This window comes from Eremomyces bilateralis (assembly GCF_010015585.1).
Source record: "Eremomyces bilateralis CBS 781.70 unplaced genomic scaffold P152scaffold_3, whole genome shotgun sequence".
NCBI lineage: Eukaryota > Fungi > Ascomycota > Dothideomycetes > Eremomycetales > Eremomycetaceae > Eremomyces > Eremomyces bilateralis.
This window is the reverse complement of record NW_022985069.1, coordinates 626,342-640,247: the sequence shown is the minus strand read 5'-3', so window position 1 is coordinate 640,247 and position 13,906 is coordinate 626,342. Positions and strand designations below refer to the sequence as shown.

The following is a 13,906-nucleotide window of genomic DNA, read 5'->3' as shown; positions in this document are numbered from 1 at the left end:
TGACCTCAGACCTGAAGGCCTCTATGGTACGGGCCATCAATTTCTTCCCCCACGGAAGCCCTGTCGTCATATTCGGTTCTATTTCCTCTCTCAGTCTCTCTGCTTATTGATGTCTCCTGAGTCAGACCCCTGAGTCTTGGTTACAGAATTTGTCACTATTCGCTCGTCGCGCGCATATTAATAATCCTTGATTCTCCATAAGCGCATTAGAATAATAGAATTTAGATCTTCATGTGCATGACAAGCATCGTACTTTTCGCCCCCAGATGATTTAACGCGGTACCGATACCGCTGTATCATTTCCTTAACGGCTAGTTCCGAGGAGACGTATTTGGCTATGGATAATATATTTCTCATCACATCTCGCGTCTCACCTCATCCACTTCGGTAGCTAGGGTCGGCTCCAGCAATCGATCGTCGGTTCATGCCAGACAGTGACAGGAAATCCCTTGGAACGCTACATCTACAGCTCTGAATGAAACAGGTCATCCTCCGTCTTCCTTGCGACCCACATCTGTGCGTAATACGCATGCTTAATCAACGCCTCCAGGTCGAAACTATACCGCGCCTCCACCCCCCTCGCCTTCCTCCCCTCGACCGTCAGGTTCCCCCACTTCGGATCGATGTCCAGGAACTCGAACCCCATGTGCTCCGACACGTCTAGGATCTCCTCTAGAGTGAGCTGCACGTACGGTTGCGCGCGGTAGAGCAGCGGCCCCAGGTTCAGCCAGTACCCACCTGGCTTCAGCATCGCCTTGATGCTGTCCATGTACGTCAGCAGGTTCCAGGCAGTGTCGATGAAGAAGAGCGTGACGACGACGTCAAATTGGCCGGCTTGGGCTTTGAAGATGTGGGTGAAGTCGCCTTCGACGTGCACGATAGCTGTGTTGTCGATGGCGGTATTGGGCATCTTGACGCCGCGTTCGAGGTTCGCGCGGTTGATTTGGTGGGACCAGCGGGGAATGTACGGGTAGTATGTGACGGATTCCTTCTCTTTGAGCGTTTGCATGTATCGGTATGCGACGCTCATGTACATTGACCACTCGTTGGAGGTCACTTCGAAACCTGCGGGGGTTAATGCTGCTGACATGATTCTGTAGATGTTTTGCTTACCTCCTAGGTCTCCGATTTCGTGCGCTAACTTCCCCAGTCCAGATCCTGGGATGATCACCTTGATCGGATTGTCGGGATTGTCATGGCGCGATGGAAACAGTCCATCAATTGTCTCAAGGACCCATGGAAATGTCTCCATGCGCTCATGCGTGCCATCATCCGACCAGTCTCGAACGAAATGGCGCATTGCCTGTAGAACTTCCTTACGATCCGGTTCTCGTTTGTCCGCTTCGGCCTCCTGAGCAAATTGCTCGAGCTCCTTCCGGTCCACTTGATAGTACTGGAGCCCGTGGTTTAGAATGGCATCGGCCACTTGCGCGTTCTCTTCGTATAGCCGCTCCACCCGGTCTAAGCTCTTGTCATAGTGTATTACGTCTCGCGCAACCTTTGTTGCGTCAGCTCGGCTTACGTCTGCTCCTCTCCATCACGAACCTTTTTCTGTGCAAAAGGAAGTCTTTCGTATAGTTCCTTCCATTTTAAGACCTCTTCAATATTACTCTCGCGGTATCGCAGATATCCATACAGTGCATTTAACAAGGCGTAGCGGGGATGACTTCGGTTCCACACCCACCTATCTCGTTGGATATGATTGAGTAAGGCTTCTTTGGCTTGTTGATGCCGCGGAGTCGGGAAATCGTCCTCATACTGGAGTCAGCGTCGGCTTAGCTTGAATTCTCGCTCAAAAGCTCTTAACACATACCGTTACCGCATTCTGAGAACCGCTTCCGAACCAGCCTTCGCCCTTGGCTATTGTACCGAATCCTAGTAGCACAGTAACACACTGCAGAACGGGTGGACAACGCATGTTGGATGAAACCCATAGAAATAATCTATTACTAGCAAAGAACGAACATGAATGAGTTTTGAAAAAATAGTTATAGACATATTTGAACGGGAAAAACATCGCGACAGCCTGTCATCATCGCCATCGTATGGATTAGATTAAATTGCCTCAAAAAGCAGCGCATACTTCCGAAACGGTTCTGGGCGTCAAGCATCGCACGCAGCAGAGCGACAGGCACTGATACAGAGGCCGCCTTGGCAATTATCGTCCATCGCCTAACGTAACGATAAATAAGGTTTGACAATTGTTGGTGTTCGAGAACGTTTCGCTCAATATTTGTTGTTCTGGGTTCTGGTGCATCTCGACAGGGGGGACGAGGTCTGAAACCTAAGTTCACGGAGTTACCACTTTATGCTATTAATTCCGCCAGCGTGTACGATCTACATTGCACATAATTGCGGGCTGGCTGCAATGAAATGGTTGATCTCTGACAGAATATGTTGCCGGAAGTACTTTAGTACTTGGTAGATGTTCCAAGCAACAGGTCTCGACCAGTCGAGCTCGACACGACTCAACCGAGGCTCGACGTCCTCAGAATCTGGGATCATTCGAAATCGCTCACAGGGTGCGGTGCCACAACCCCACGCTTCTGCAGGAACGCACTCAGGCGCAGTTCCATGCTTGAGAACTATTCATCAATCGTTACCACATGAAACGCAATGTATGTCGTCCAGTGTGACGCTTCACCATCATCCCGGCGGTGATTAGACAATAGACTTACTATGCTTCGCTCGCTCGTCACCCCATCCCGAACATACACCCCATAGGACCCCATCATATTCGCCAACATCATATCCGTGAGCAACCGATCGCCCACCACCGCGATCTCCGCGGGCGATGTCACCTGCGCTTCTGGATTCTTTCGGAAATAATCCAGAACCTCCTGGTGGCATCCGGGTTTCTGCCGCGTCGTCAGCATGACTTCTCTCGGCGATTTTCAGGGGGCTTTCAATGGTTGGTTACCTTGACCGCATGCCGCAAGACATGGACGCCGGTGTTCTTCTCCAGCTCTTCGGCTTCGCGATTTCCCGGGTCGGAGAGCGTTCCGGCCGTGTTGGAGACGATCAGGAGCCGACGACCTGGATAGGCTTTGCGAAGCTCCTCGAATTTCGCCTACATTCGTTCCCGTCAGCATTCCGAACTTACAGGCTCCGCGACGTGGCGAAATCCACCCCATTCGCCAATCCCTACCTTATACGGAGGATAGATCTCATTTGTATGCGGAATCGCAAAGCAGTTATCCTTATCGAGCACAACCGCCTTGATGCTCGGTTTGCTCTGCCCTGCACGCCTTGCAAAGTCGGCGCCCAGGGGTAGGGAGAGGTGCTCAAATGTTGGTATAGTATGATGCGGGAGACATATTGACGGCTCTCTCAGCAGGCGGAACGCGTTGAAGGTGCCTGAGAGATTCATCGGATTCAAACGACGCTGAACGTCTACATTAAGATGCAAGAGATGACAGGAAATGAAAGGCTCAATTAGGGGATTCGGGTAACGCCTGGTTTAATAGTACAAATTCGTTCATCAAAAACTTGGAGAAAGTTACTCGCATCTACTCAGATCCGCCTGGATGATTGGATATCAACTGGGATTGCGGCCTCAATCATGATTCCTGCTCAATTGTGGATCAATCTGCCTCCCTGCTGCACTGCTGCTGCTGGACTAAGGCGACAAGGCGACAAGGCGTATATTCTCCCTACCCATCCAACGAGCAATGTGTTTACACACTTTTAAGTCACAGTTCACTGAAAGCGCACTCGAATTTTCTACTTTATCCTCAGCTTGGGAATGTCATCAAAACAAATTTTGTTACACCTTTTTTCTCATTCAATTCCGTTGAACGACGCCAGCTTCAACATCGCGAGATTTCCCTTTTTCGGTTGACAAGCGTTAGAGGAGCATTTGACCAATCATACCCTTGTTATCGTGATGGCGGCCAAAACGGGAAGGGACAGCCGCAGCCCCAGTCTTTCCGTCCCTGGTCGCTCCCGCTCCCGCAGCCCGAGCCGCAGTCCCCGATGGAGATCTGGAACCTGTAAGGAATTCTTCAATTTCTCATCCATTTCCCCAACATACTAACCAACACTTTCCGTACAGTTCAACCTGAGCCTCAGTCTCGTGGTCGGCCGGATGGTCATGGCACCAACAATGGCTGCGGGGCGAGATCTGATGCGGCTGAGACGCTTCCTACCTCCTGGGCCGGGAACTCCAGCGTCTACAACCCAGAGGTCGGCGATGGCGATGGTAAGGTGAGAGATCAAGTTGATGGGAAAACTCGCCCTGTGCGAAGCGAGACCCATTCTCCCGGGGACTTGGCTTTGAGAAGCACGGCTGGGGACTCTGGCAGGATCTCTACCAATGGTGGAAACTGGAATGAGTCTGAGGGGCAGTGCTCCACTCGTGGAAATGAACGCCGTGATACTAGGTATGCTATGACCGACAAGTCGCTCTCTATACTCCTATTGCTCTCGTCGCAAAGAATAAACAAAATCCCCGCAATTACAACCGTATCCACCAGTCGCGTCAGAAGCCCTGGATCGCTCGAACCCAGCAGTCTACACCAAACACATAAACATCTCTAACCACCTCACATCAGACCTCCGTCGTCAAGCTACGAACCTATCAACGACGATGACGAAGCCCACAACAATGGCACGAATATCTACATCAGCGATGTCGCCGCCAGCGCCACCGCCCATGACCTGATCACCCTCTTCGCTACCTGCGGCACCGTTCGCACCTGCAACATCGTCCCATCCCCGAAGATCGGCCCTCCCCGCCGCATCTTCGCCTTCGTCACCATGGCCACAGCTGACGAGGCTGACCGCGCCATCGCCACCATCGACGGCCAGACCCTCGCCGGCAAGTCGCTCCACCTCGAGAAGGCGTTCCGCGCCTATGGGCGGAAGCCGACGCCCGGGCGGTATCTCGGGTATCAACACCAACCCTACTACGGGAGGCCGGTGCGCTCGTACAGGACACCGCGCAACATCGAGCGGTACAGGTCGGATGGCTATGAGTATGGTGGATCCCATGCGTCCGATGGATCTAGGAAGGGGCGGTATGATCGATACCTGCCTGAGGGACAAGAAGGGCTCCGAACTGAAGTCGGCCATCATCGGTCTCAACGTCATCGATATGTATATCGAGAAGAGCGCAACTATGGTCGGCGAAATGAGTGGGATGACTATGATTACGAGAGACGCCATCGCCGCGGTGGAGGGGAGTACCGCAATGAGGATTATGGGTATGGCGACGACTATTATCACCGACGTCGCGATTGAGGGCGATATGTAGGGGTTTTGCAACCCTTCACTTCCGGCATTTCATGAACAGGATCGCCGATTGCATGTCCTTGGGTGAATAGTGGGTGAGCGCTATATCCTTAGAACTTGGAAGAGAGATTGCTGGACTCTGGAGAAGTCGCGGCATTTGACGGGTCACGGATGCCGGTCATGGGATTCGGGATCGTGTTGGTACAGATACGCTTCATGTCATTGCTCCCAAGTGGTGAGTTACAGGTGCAGAACGCTTCAAACAGGCTTGTGTATAAATAGTATGCCATAAATATGCCTGTAGCGGCTTTCCAAAAATGGAACTTCTTGATAGGTATTGCACTTTTTTAGGGGCACATTTGGTGAAGCATGGCGGTGATGGGACGCTAAGCCATGTCCCTGCATAAAGATTCGCCACGATGGAGGTTTGATAATCCCCTTCTCTTTCACATTGGGAGGACACGCCTGTGAACTATGATAGGTATTCCTTCTTATCGATTGATATGATAATGGAATAAGTAATCACTATCACAAACAAGGAGCCTATTATCCCATTGGTTTCCATATTCACGTTTCCTGCTCCTTCGCAAAGAATACCTCTTGAAGGATCCCAAAACTCCGCCCCAAACCATAGTTGATTCCAGCACCTGCCCGCGTCGGTGTGTTCCTGAATCTTACACATCCGTGGTTACACATTCTACCTTCCCCGACCTCCCAAATATTATATTTTGGAGGCGAGAATCGTCTTTATGTAGGAAACGACGGAACTCTCTCGTGGAGCCCAGACGACTCGTCACCTTTTGGATCCAGCATATATTGAGTCGCGAACCCCCCACTACATCCCGGAACATTTATCCTTGGAAATTTATATCATACCTAGTATGTCTGAATCTCTTCGACGCGCTTCCGAGACTCCATGAAGCTGACTGTTGATTTGCGCAGGCGGTGCCACGATCCATGCGCCATTCAAGAGACCCGCGCGAAGTCCCGTAGCACGAACGACTCGCCGAGCACGCTACCGAACCATGCCCCGACTCCGCCGGTATATCGAACTGGTTATATTCCTCATAATAGGCTGTGTCATATTTCTTCATTTTAGCCATGATCTCCAGAAACCATGGCAAACATGGCTGGCGGGGCTGCGCCCGAAGCCGACACCGAAACCCGAGGACCCCCCAACGCTGCCACCGGAGCTCATGTGGAGCCTTCCCAGCCTGGAGTCGCAACCTGCTCCCGATCGAGAAGCGCTGGGACAGCCAGATAGCATGGTCCTCGTGATCCCGCGCCTCAAGAAAGAGAATACGACCTGGCTCGACGACCTGCCCCACCCGGTCTCCACCGCCATCTACGTCGCCGACGACCTCTCCGCGCCGCTCCACCCACCCAAAAACAAAGGCAACGAAGCCATGATCTACTTGACCTACATAATCGACCACTACGACACCCTCCCCGCCGTCATCCTCTTCCTCCACAACCACCGCACCGCCTGGCACAACAATGACCTCCTCAACCACGACATCGCCGAGTCCCTCCGCCGCCTCAACTACCACCGCCTCGCCCGCTCCCACGGCTACATGAACCTCCGCTGCCACTGGGACCCCGGCTGCCCGGCCTGGCTGCACCCGGGCGCCACCGCTGAAGTCCCCGACCGCAAAGAGGAACTCTTCATCGCCCGCGCCTTTAGCGAGCTATTCCCCCTTACCGACATCCCGCAAACGCTAGCCCAGCCGTGTTGCAGCCAGATGGCGGTGACGCGGGAGGTGATCCAGCGCACGCCGCGCGGCCGATGGATCTTCTTCCGCGACTGGCTGCTGCGCACGAGCATCCGCGACTCGATGAGCGGGCGCATCTGGGAGTATCTGTGGCAGGTGGTGTTTGCGGGGGAGAGCGAGGTGTGTCCGGCGATGCACGCGTGCTACTGCGACGGGTACGGGGTGTGTTTCGAGGACGACGAGGAGTTTGGGAGGTGGTTTGAGGTAAGGTGGCGGATGCAGGGGTTGGAGCGGGAGTTGGCGGGGTGGTTTCGGGAGAATAGGGAGGTGTGGGAAGGTGGGATGAATGGTGCGGTGACGCGCTGGGAGGATCTGGAGTTCCCGGCGGAAAGTCGGGAACGGTGGTTGAAGGACGAGGTGGGACGGCTTCGGAATGAGCTCGGTTCGGGGAGGAGGGTCGCGCTTGAGCGGGGGATGGATCCGCGCATCAGAGCGGAGGTCTCAGGGAGGGAATATAAGGCGGGAGATGGGTTCTGAAGCGCATGGTGCGAATCGCCGTTGGCATTGGTTGCCCATGAGATATTCTCCCTACTAATGACAGGCTTCAGGTCTGTTTGCCTGGACCGTTCCGTTTCAGTGGAACGATACATGTCAAGAGTATAAAGCGCTGAGCCACTCGCTTGCGGTCACTGCATCCCCCAACCAAGCAGTTGGGTTCCGGGATCTCGGATGTTCGCGTCTCCAGATGCATACGAAACTTCTAGCGCCGGTCATGAAGGCATGATGGTGTTAGATTACCTAGGAATGCTCCTTTAACACAGCACACTATATTGGCATATTGGAATACATGTACAGTCATGTATGGCCTGTCACTGTTTGGCTGCTTGCATGATATGATGTTTATTAGCGGCGGTCCTCGGTACAGTTCGGGGATGCAACCGGTTGGGTTTGTATCCGACCTACCGTTCATGGATATGACGGTACTGTCACGGAAATGGAGGTAGATAGGATGTCAGATGAGCGATCTTGGATACCATACAATGCAATCTATTGCGAAAGCTAAACAAACATCGACCGAATCATCCTGCGGCCCCCCACAGTTTAAGGTTCATACTGCACCTGTCGCTTATCCCTCCTATGTATCGCATAAAAAACATACATCTATCCATGCCATGCCATTCGCACGTCTCTATGCCCCCAACAGCTCCGTAGAGATATGCCGCCCATTCCTCGTCATCCCCTTCTTCGTCATCCGCTCCCTCATCATCCACAAATAATAATTCTTCTGCCACTGCCGCACAAACGCCGGATAATACGGGAATGTCAGCTTATGGAACCCCTGCAACGCACCGTGCAGCAACTTCGTCCGCCACGAGCTTGTCAGCCCGAACTGCACTGCCACGTGCGGCGGCAGCTCCTCGGTCGCCACGGCGAGGGTCAGCGGTCGCGTGAAGGCGAGGAGCACGGCGAGTCCGAGGGGGAGCTTGCTATACTTCGGCTGGAAGAGATCGCGTGTCGTCTTGTAGGCCTCGGCGGGGACGTGGAGGTTCGCGACCATGTCGTCCCAGTAGGCTTGGAAGGCCGCGCGGTCTTGCGGCCACATGGTCAGGGGCACCTGCAGGGAGGTGCCGAAGATGGAGAATTCCTGGAAGGCTTGCTCTTGCTCGTGTTCTGGAAGGCGGCCGAATACTTTCTCGTAGCTGTCTAGCATGGTGGCGTACATGGTGGCGGCGACCCACAGCTGCAGTCTGGGATCCATCGCATCGTAGGTATTCTTCGTACGTTTGTCGTTGATCTTCTTGTGGGCCATGGTTACGAAGGTGCGGAACATCTGTCGCTCGGTATTGTTGCCGAAGACCATGACGTAGATGAAGATGGCCGTGTTCTGCGTGCGTTCGAGGAGACGGGTCGAGAAGTTGCTGTGGCGACCCACGCCTTTTCCAACCCCTTCCTGGGCGATCTGGAGCAGTACGGCAGGGAGTCCACCGGTGTATGTGACAGACTCTGCGGCGATGCGCTTGAGGATCGGGAGATCCGGGTCGATGTTTCTCCTCTTCATCTCAGCCGCATCATCTTCGGAGATAAACGAAGTGATCTCTTTCTTGCCTGCAAGAGGCGTGCCACCAGGCGGAATACCACGAACAAGGTAGGATATTCGCATAACGGACGCTATATCAAATTAGCATGTCATAGGGCGCTTGGTAACCTTCAAGATGTACCTGCGATAATAGGTCCAACCAGGAATAGTGAGGGATAAATCACAGCGATCCATAAGACCGCCTTGCCAGTGACCACCGCCAGCCAAGTCAACTTGGCGGCGACTAACTCCGACAACATATTTGATAAAAGGGAAGTCAAAACCGGTGAATCTTCTCAAGCAGATGGCATCAGTCAAGTATTCCCCAACGGACTTAATTTCTAGAACTTATGCACATCTAAGGGATTTCTGAACAGACAAGGACTAGATATATAAGAAGACTCGGTTAAACGAAAAAGAAATGAATGACGGTAGTAATAACGGCTCATGGGTTATGGTCACAAGCCATTTGGGTCATTACCTTATTGCAGGATACCTGTTAGGCGGTATTGCGGGATGCTGGTCTCGGATCCGGGAAGCCCCCGTCCCGTAGGTCGATGATGGGCTGCAGTTGCGACACGCCGAGGATAGGGATACGCTACGGTAGTCGATCCGTGGAAACACCCAGGCCAGGATCCCTCATTTCGAATTTTCGATTGATATGCATCCGGGCCAGGCTGGGTCCTGTGATACTCCGTACGAGAGGCGACTTTAGGCTTCCCCAGTCCCTACCATTGGCGAGGAATCGCTGATAACCGTTCTGTTGACTTTGGTCTGAGGCGACTTATGAGGACTTCTGTCGCAATCCGAATGATCGCCAGTCAGCGCCAATCCTTCGCCATGACGTTGAAACAAGCGTTGAAATCTCGGGAATGGCACACTGATCATGCATAGCCTCGATCAGCTTTCGGAAATGGTAGTTTTCGGCCTACAGACGCTGGGGAATGAGAATGAGAATCTCATGTGAACCAGAAAGGAAGTCGAGGTACGTACCGGACGATATCGCATCACGTGCACCGGTATATCATTCCGGTGTCTCCAGAACCTCAAGCCTCCATTAGGCCCCACCACCACATAACTCAACCCTCCGAACTCCGACATCATCCAATATCCCAGAAACCAGCAAAGATTAGAGATAAGAGACGGTTCCCACCCGGCCCAAATCTTAACCGGTGCATCCCCATCCCGCGGAGCCGCCATATTCCGTCCCACCATCCAAGCCCGTTCCCGGAATGACCTCCGCCGCCACCAACCCACCCCTCTCATCCACCCCCATCTCCCCCTCCACCTCCACCTCCCACAACCCCACCACCTCCACCTCCTCCAACCCCATCCACACCTCCCAACCCCCCATCAATCCCGAACCCGCCGAGCTCGACAGCACACCCATATCCCCCGTGGGCAGAAACGCCGCCGTATCTCAAGCAGGTAGCGACGCGGCCGCCGGCGCGCCCGGCGGACGCCCGGACACCCATGGCACAGGCTTCGAGGAGATGACGGAGGGGTCGGGGCGGGAGAAGTGGGCGCAGTTGCTGGAGCAGCGGAAGAAGGATCCGGCGGTGTTGGTGGATATACCGGGGACGCCGACGGCGGGGGAGTTGGCGTTGAAGTTGGCGGAAGGGGAGGAGAAGGGGGCGGGGGAGGGGAAGGCGTAGGTGGTAGGTGTGGGGTGGTGCATTATGGATGGAGTTCTATGGGATTGTCGAAGTTAAGGGCGAGTTCATGTTGGTCAGAGAAGATGGAGGTTGAATGAATGGAGCATTTGATTGTTCTACTTTCGAACTGAATCTACCTCTTCCTATGAATCATGAAAACAGTCGGTCCGTTATGCCATTCCATTATCATCTCCTACATCCGCCCCATCGTTGCTTGCTTGCTTGCTGCTGCCTCCCGAGAAGTCGCCACGTCAACCCTTTCAACGATGCTTCATGACTTCATGTCTCCCCAGGAGTCCCAGATATCGGTGTACCAGTGCCAGTCTCCGTCAAAGTTAACTCCGCCTTTCGACCATCCTGGTCCTACCGTCCCATGACAGGCATCCCTCACGGTGAAAAACCCCTCCTCGCATTCACCCGGAGTAAAAGTCCCGACTTCCGGGCCTTCGACGGAGAGACGAATCTTCTGATTTGCAGGTTTGAACCACCCAACCCATCTTCCTTGATTCTGCCCCCCAGCCTTGGATCTGCAGAAATCCCCGATGGCCGGGTTCAAATAGTTGGTAATCTCTTCGGGTGAGTTGATACCTTTGCATACAATACGCCTCTGAGCTGCGGTCGCGTCCACATCTTCGTGATCCGCAAGAGATACGGCGTCTTGACCATCTGTCGCCTTCTTTTGGATGCTGACTTTCCAGATATGATTGAGTTCGTCATTCGATCCTCCGTGATGCTTGATAGGATCGATACTGCTAGCTTGACAACTATGAAGGATTTGCCAGAAGCTGTCTGTGCACTTGGTCACATCATACGACCAGTTTCCAGTCGCAGGCACCGTAGAAGACAGCTCGACCGAGAAGTTCGGGAAAGAGTACGTCGTCGATGCGATCCCAAAAAGCCTCGTGTCGGAGGTCCGCTCGCAGAAGTTGGTGACTGCGCCGCTCATTTCATCGGAGCTGACGGCTTGATCATCGTTGTTATTGCAGTGGATGATGCCCTGGGTGGCGGTCGTGTCGCGGGGAGCGATCTTTGCATCCTCGTTAGTGTCTACAGCTCTGGATTCGAGGTTCTTGACATTGGCGGCGCCGGGGTTGAGATTCGTCATCGTGAAGCTCCACTCGAATTCCCCATCGAAGTAGGCGCCACCATGATACAGCCAGCTATCACCGTTCTTCTGTGCGCATGCATCCATCACTTTATTCCAGTATGTCGAGGTACACTTGGCTCTGTCGAATTTGCCGTCGTCAAAGTCTGTTTGGATGCTCATATCGACACGGATATCCTTATGTCGCTCGACAAGTTGGAACGAGGAGGTCCATGACGTGGATGGTCCTGCCTTGACCCCAGATGACGATGTGGAGGCGGTACAGAAATCTGTGATAATCCTGCCGACGAAAGCGGTCGCTGCGACTGGGGAAGAAGTGGGTTGGCACGAAAGCCATCCTTCGCTCGCTTCCACAACCATGGCTTGGATATAAGCGTCATGTGCAAATAAAGGGGGTGCCACATCGCTGAGGTCGACTGTGTTCGTCATGATTCCAGGTCCGAGGCCAGTAGAGGAGGAATCCAACGTCCGCTTCTCACCAGGTGTGGATCCAGCATCAATATCCTTTGATGCGAGACGCTTATGGGTTTCGAATTCGACAGACTCAAATGTATCGTCTAGGATTGCCTCCGCCTGCTTTGCCGAGACCTTGTGAGCAGCCGACTTTCGTTGGATTATTCGGAGGAACCATATGAAGCCGAAGTCATCGGCAAACGTTCCAGGGTAGTACGTCGGTCGATGCGAATCTCCACACTTCTGGAACAGAGAATACACGGCAACGTGGCATTCGTCGATGTGATACCCAACCGTGTGGTTCACTGGTCCCGATGCGAGGAAATAGACCAAATAGCTGTCGTCAGAAGCGCTCTCTTGTTCTGTTTGCCAAGCCCAGTACTGGCGCCCATCGATGACAGAGTAAGCCTTGGTCAATGCCGTGGAATTGCAGAACTCGAATGCATATTTGTAGGCCTCTGTTCGCTGAAGGGCTCGGCTTGTCGGTGGGTCGCACTTGAAAACGTCTAGGCCGTAACGTGATATGTCAAAATCGTCGGGGGTGAGAGGCAAGTTACCGACAATGTGTGGATCATCTGATGACAGCTCAACTTGACCGCGAGGACTGATGGTGGTGCTAGGTAGCTCTACCTCCACCTTTCCCTCATCCGGCGTAAGTGACGATGCGTATGACTGGACACTGATCATCCAGGCAAAGCTATTGTCGAGATAAGTTCCGCCATAGAATCTCCCCCCAGTGGCCGGGCAACTATAGATCAAGTGTTCGAAAGCGGCCATGCAGGTGGAGAAGTCGAAGGTGGCGCCAGGTCGGTCCACTAGCGCGACAACGATGAACGAGGCATCGGTGTGATCGCCCGTCTCGGGGATATGCAGGACCGAGAGCCATGATTTCGTGTTATCGCCCTCACCCTGATATCCTTGTTGGTTGGACATGCGGTCACAGAATGCCTCCTTGAATGGGGTGCGGAGGATTTCGGGGAAGGTATAGCCACTGCTGCAGCTCACCGAGGGCCCGGGGCTGAGATGGCGGTCGACCGAGTAGGCATTTTGAAGCATGGCATCATGTTCAACGACAGTGATTGCATTGGACGCTGGATCTTTCGGAAGTGCCTCCGCGAGGGTAGCTCTGAGGGCCAAGAGACCCAGGAGGGCATTGAGCGACTTCATGCAGAAGGTGAGTTGGGAAGTTACCAGTGAAAGGAGTGAGAGCAGAGTGGATAATTTTGATAACTAAACTCTGGTTGAAAGAGTTAAACGAGGGAGTACACTCGGAATATGCTAACCGAGTGCGAAGTGCGAAGTACGTGAGGAAGAGAGATAAATAAACACTGGCAGAAGAAAAAGAAAGAAGTTGACATTCAAGGTGAGTGCGTGACCTTTTATGAAGAATCACACGATCAGTGATGGCGCTGCTGCATCTTAGTGATAATGATATCACCTAATTTACCGGCAAGAGAAAATGACAAACAAACGGAATGCAGCTATCCACGTGTCGAGTGAACTGAACGGTATCGGTTACTCCCGAGCACATGCAATGAATTCATGCTGAAGGCACGTGAGTATGGAATTGGATATCATCATCTATGGCCATGAAGCAGCAGGAGAGTCCATGATACTTCGTCCTCCTGGCCTTGGGCCTACCGTACTGTCGCCTCCAGGCCCGTTCATCTCC

At 53.4% G+C, this 13,906-nt stretch overlaps 7 protein-coding genes across 7 annotated transcripts; 3 read left to right on the top strand and 4 right to left on the bottom strand.

The window, feature by feature from the left end:
- Window positions 1-244: 244 nt before the first annotated feature.
- On the bottom strand, window positions 245-1,918 carry P152DRAFT_505416 (N2227-domain-containing protein; the record flags this gene model as incomplete). Its single annotated transcript, XM_033682433.1, has 4 exons — window positions 245-1,065; window positions 1,114-1,498; window positions 1,546-1,758; window positions 1,814-1,918. 4 exons carry the CDS (start codon window positions 1,916-1,918, stop codon window positions 464-466), a joined length of 1,305 nt encoding a protein of 434 aa, XP_033537161.1. The 3' UTR covers window positions 245-463.
- A 341-nt stretch (window positions 1,919-2,259) lies between these two features.
- Window positions 2,260-3,520, bottom strand: P152DRAFT_188119 (HAD-superfamily phosphatase). Its single transcript, XM_033674239.1, has 4 exons — window positions 3,149-3,520; window positions 2,921-3,070; window positions 2,679-2,858; window positions 2,260-2,585 (listed from the first exon to the last, which is right to left on the bottom strand). The coding sequence occupies exons 1-4, from the start codon at window positions 3,368-3,370 to the stop codon at window positions 2,502-2,504; spliced, it is 636 nt and encodes a 211-aa protein (XP_033537160.1). The 5' UTR covers window positions 3,371-3,520; the 3' UTR covers window positions 2,260-2,501.
- A 1,061-nt stretch (window positions 3,521-4,581) lies between these two features.
- On the top strand, window positions 4,582-4,890 carry P152DRAFT_381093 (putative transformer-SR ribonucleo protein; the record flags this gene model as incomplete). The annotated part of the gene is made up of 1 exon (XM_033675728.1): window positions 4,582-4,890. A coding segment is annotated over one exon (309 nt), but the record flags the coding sequence as incomplete, so codon positions are not given.
- A 1,538-nt stretch (window positions 4,891-6,428) lies between these two features.
- Window positions 6,429-7,481, top strand: P152DRAFT_464357 (uncharacterized protein; the record flags this gene model as incomplete). Its single annotated transcript, XM_033680561.1, has 1 exon — window positions 6,429-7,481. One exon carries the CDS (start codon window positions 6,429-6,431, stop codon window positions 7,479-7,481), a length of 1,053 nt encoding a protein of 350 aa, XP_033537158.1.
- Window positions 7,482-7,807: 326 nt separating this feature from the next.
- P152DRAFT_187970 (uncharacterized protein) lies at window positions 7,808-9,429 on the bottom strand. Its single transcript, XM_033674238.1, has 2 exons — window positions 9,164-9,429; window positions 7,808-9,113 (listed from the first exon to the last, which is right to left on the bottom strand). Exons 1-2 carry the CDS (start codon window positions 9,279-9,281, stop codon window positions 8,134-8,136), a joined length of 1,098 nt encoding a protein of 365 aa, XP_033537157.1. The 5' UTR covers window positions 9,282-9,429; the 3' UTR covers window positions 7,808-8,133.
- Window positions 9,430-9,909: 480 nt separating this feature from the next.
- On the top strand, window positions 9,910-10,676 carry P152DRAFT_479448 (uncharacterized protein; the record flags this gene model as incomplete). The annotated part of the gene is made up of 1 exon (XM_033681709.1): window positions 9,910-10,676. The coding sequence occupies exon 1, from the start codon at window positions 10,254-10,256 to the stop codon at window positions 10,674-10,676; it is 423 nt and encodes a 140-aa protein (XP_033537156.1). The 5' UTR covers window positions 9,910-10,253.
- A 177-nt stretch (window positions 10,677-10,853) lies between these two features.
- Window positions 10,854-11,841, bottom strand: P152DRAFT_455237 (uncharacterized protein). The gene has a single exon (XM_033678752.1). The coding sequence runs from the start codon at window positions 11,779-11,781 to the stop codon at window positions 10,948-10,950; it is 834 nt and encodes a 277-aa protein (XP_033537155.1). The 5' UTR covers window positions 11,782-11,841; the 3' UTR covers window positions 10,854-10,947.
- Window positions 11,842-13,906: the final 2,065 nt, after the last annotated feature.

What these genes read in the sequence shown, in the direction of transcription:
- P152DRAFT_188119 (XM_033674239.1), bottom strand. Translation starts at nt 3,370, where the DNA reads ATGAATCTCTCAGGCACCTTCAACGCGTTCCGCCTGCTGAGAGAGCCG. An exon ending in TCTTGCGGCATGCGGTCAAG is followed by an intron (nt 2,859 to 2,920) that starts GTAACCAACCAT and finishes ACGACGCGGCAG; the next exon opens with AAACCCGGATGCCACCAGGA. An exon ending in TGACGAGCGAGCGAAGCATA is followed by an intron (nt 2,586 to 2,678) that starts GTAAGTCTATTG and finishes ATTGATGAATAG; the next exon opens with TTCTCAAGCATGGAACTGCG.
- P152DRAFT_187970 (XM_033674238.1), bottom strand. Translation starts at nt 9,281, where the DNA reads ATGTTGTCGGAGTTAGTCGCCGCCAAGTTGACTTGGCTGGCGGTGGTC. An exon ending in GGTTGGACCTATTATCGCAG is followed by an intron (nt 9,114 to 9,163) that starts GTACATCTTGAA and finishes AATTTGATATAG; the next exon opens with CGTCCGTTATGCGAATATCC.
- P152DRAFT_455237 (XM_033678752.1), bottom strand. Translation starts at nt 11,781, where the DNA reads ATGACGAATCTCAACCCCGGCGCCGCCAATGTCAAGAACCTCGAATCC.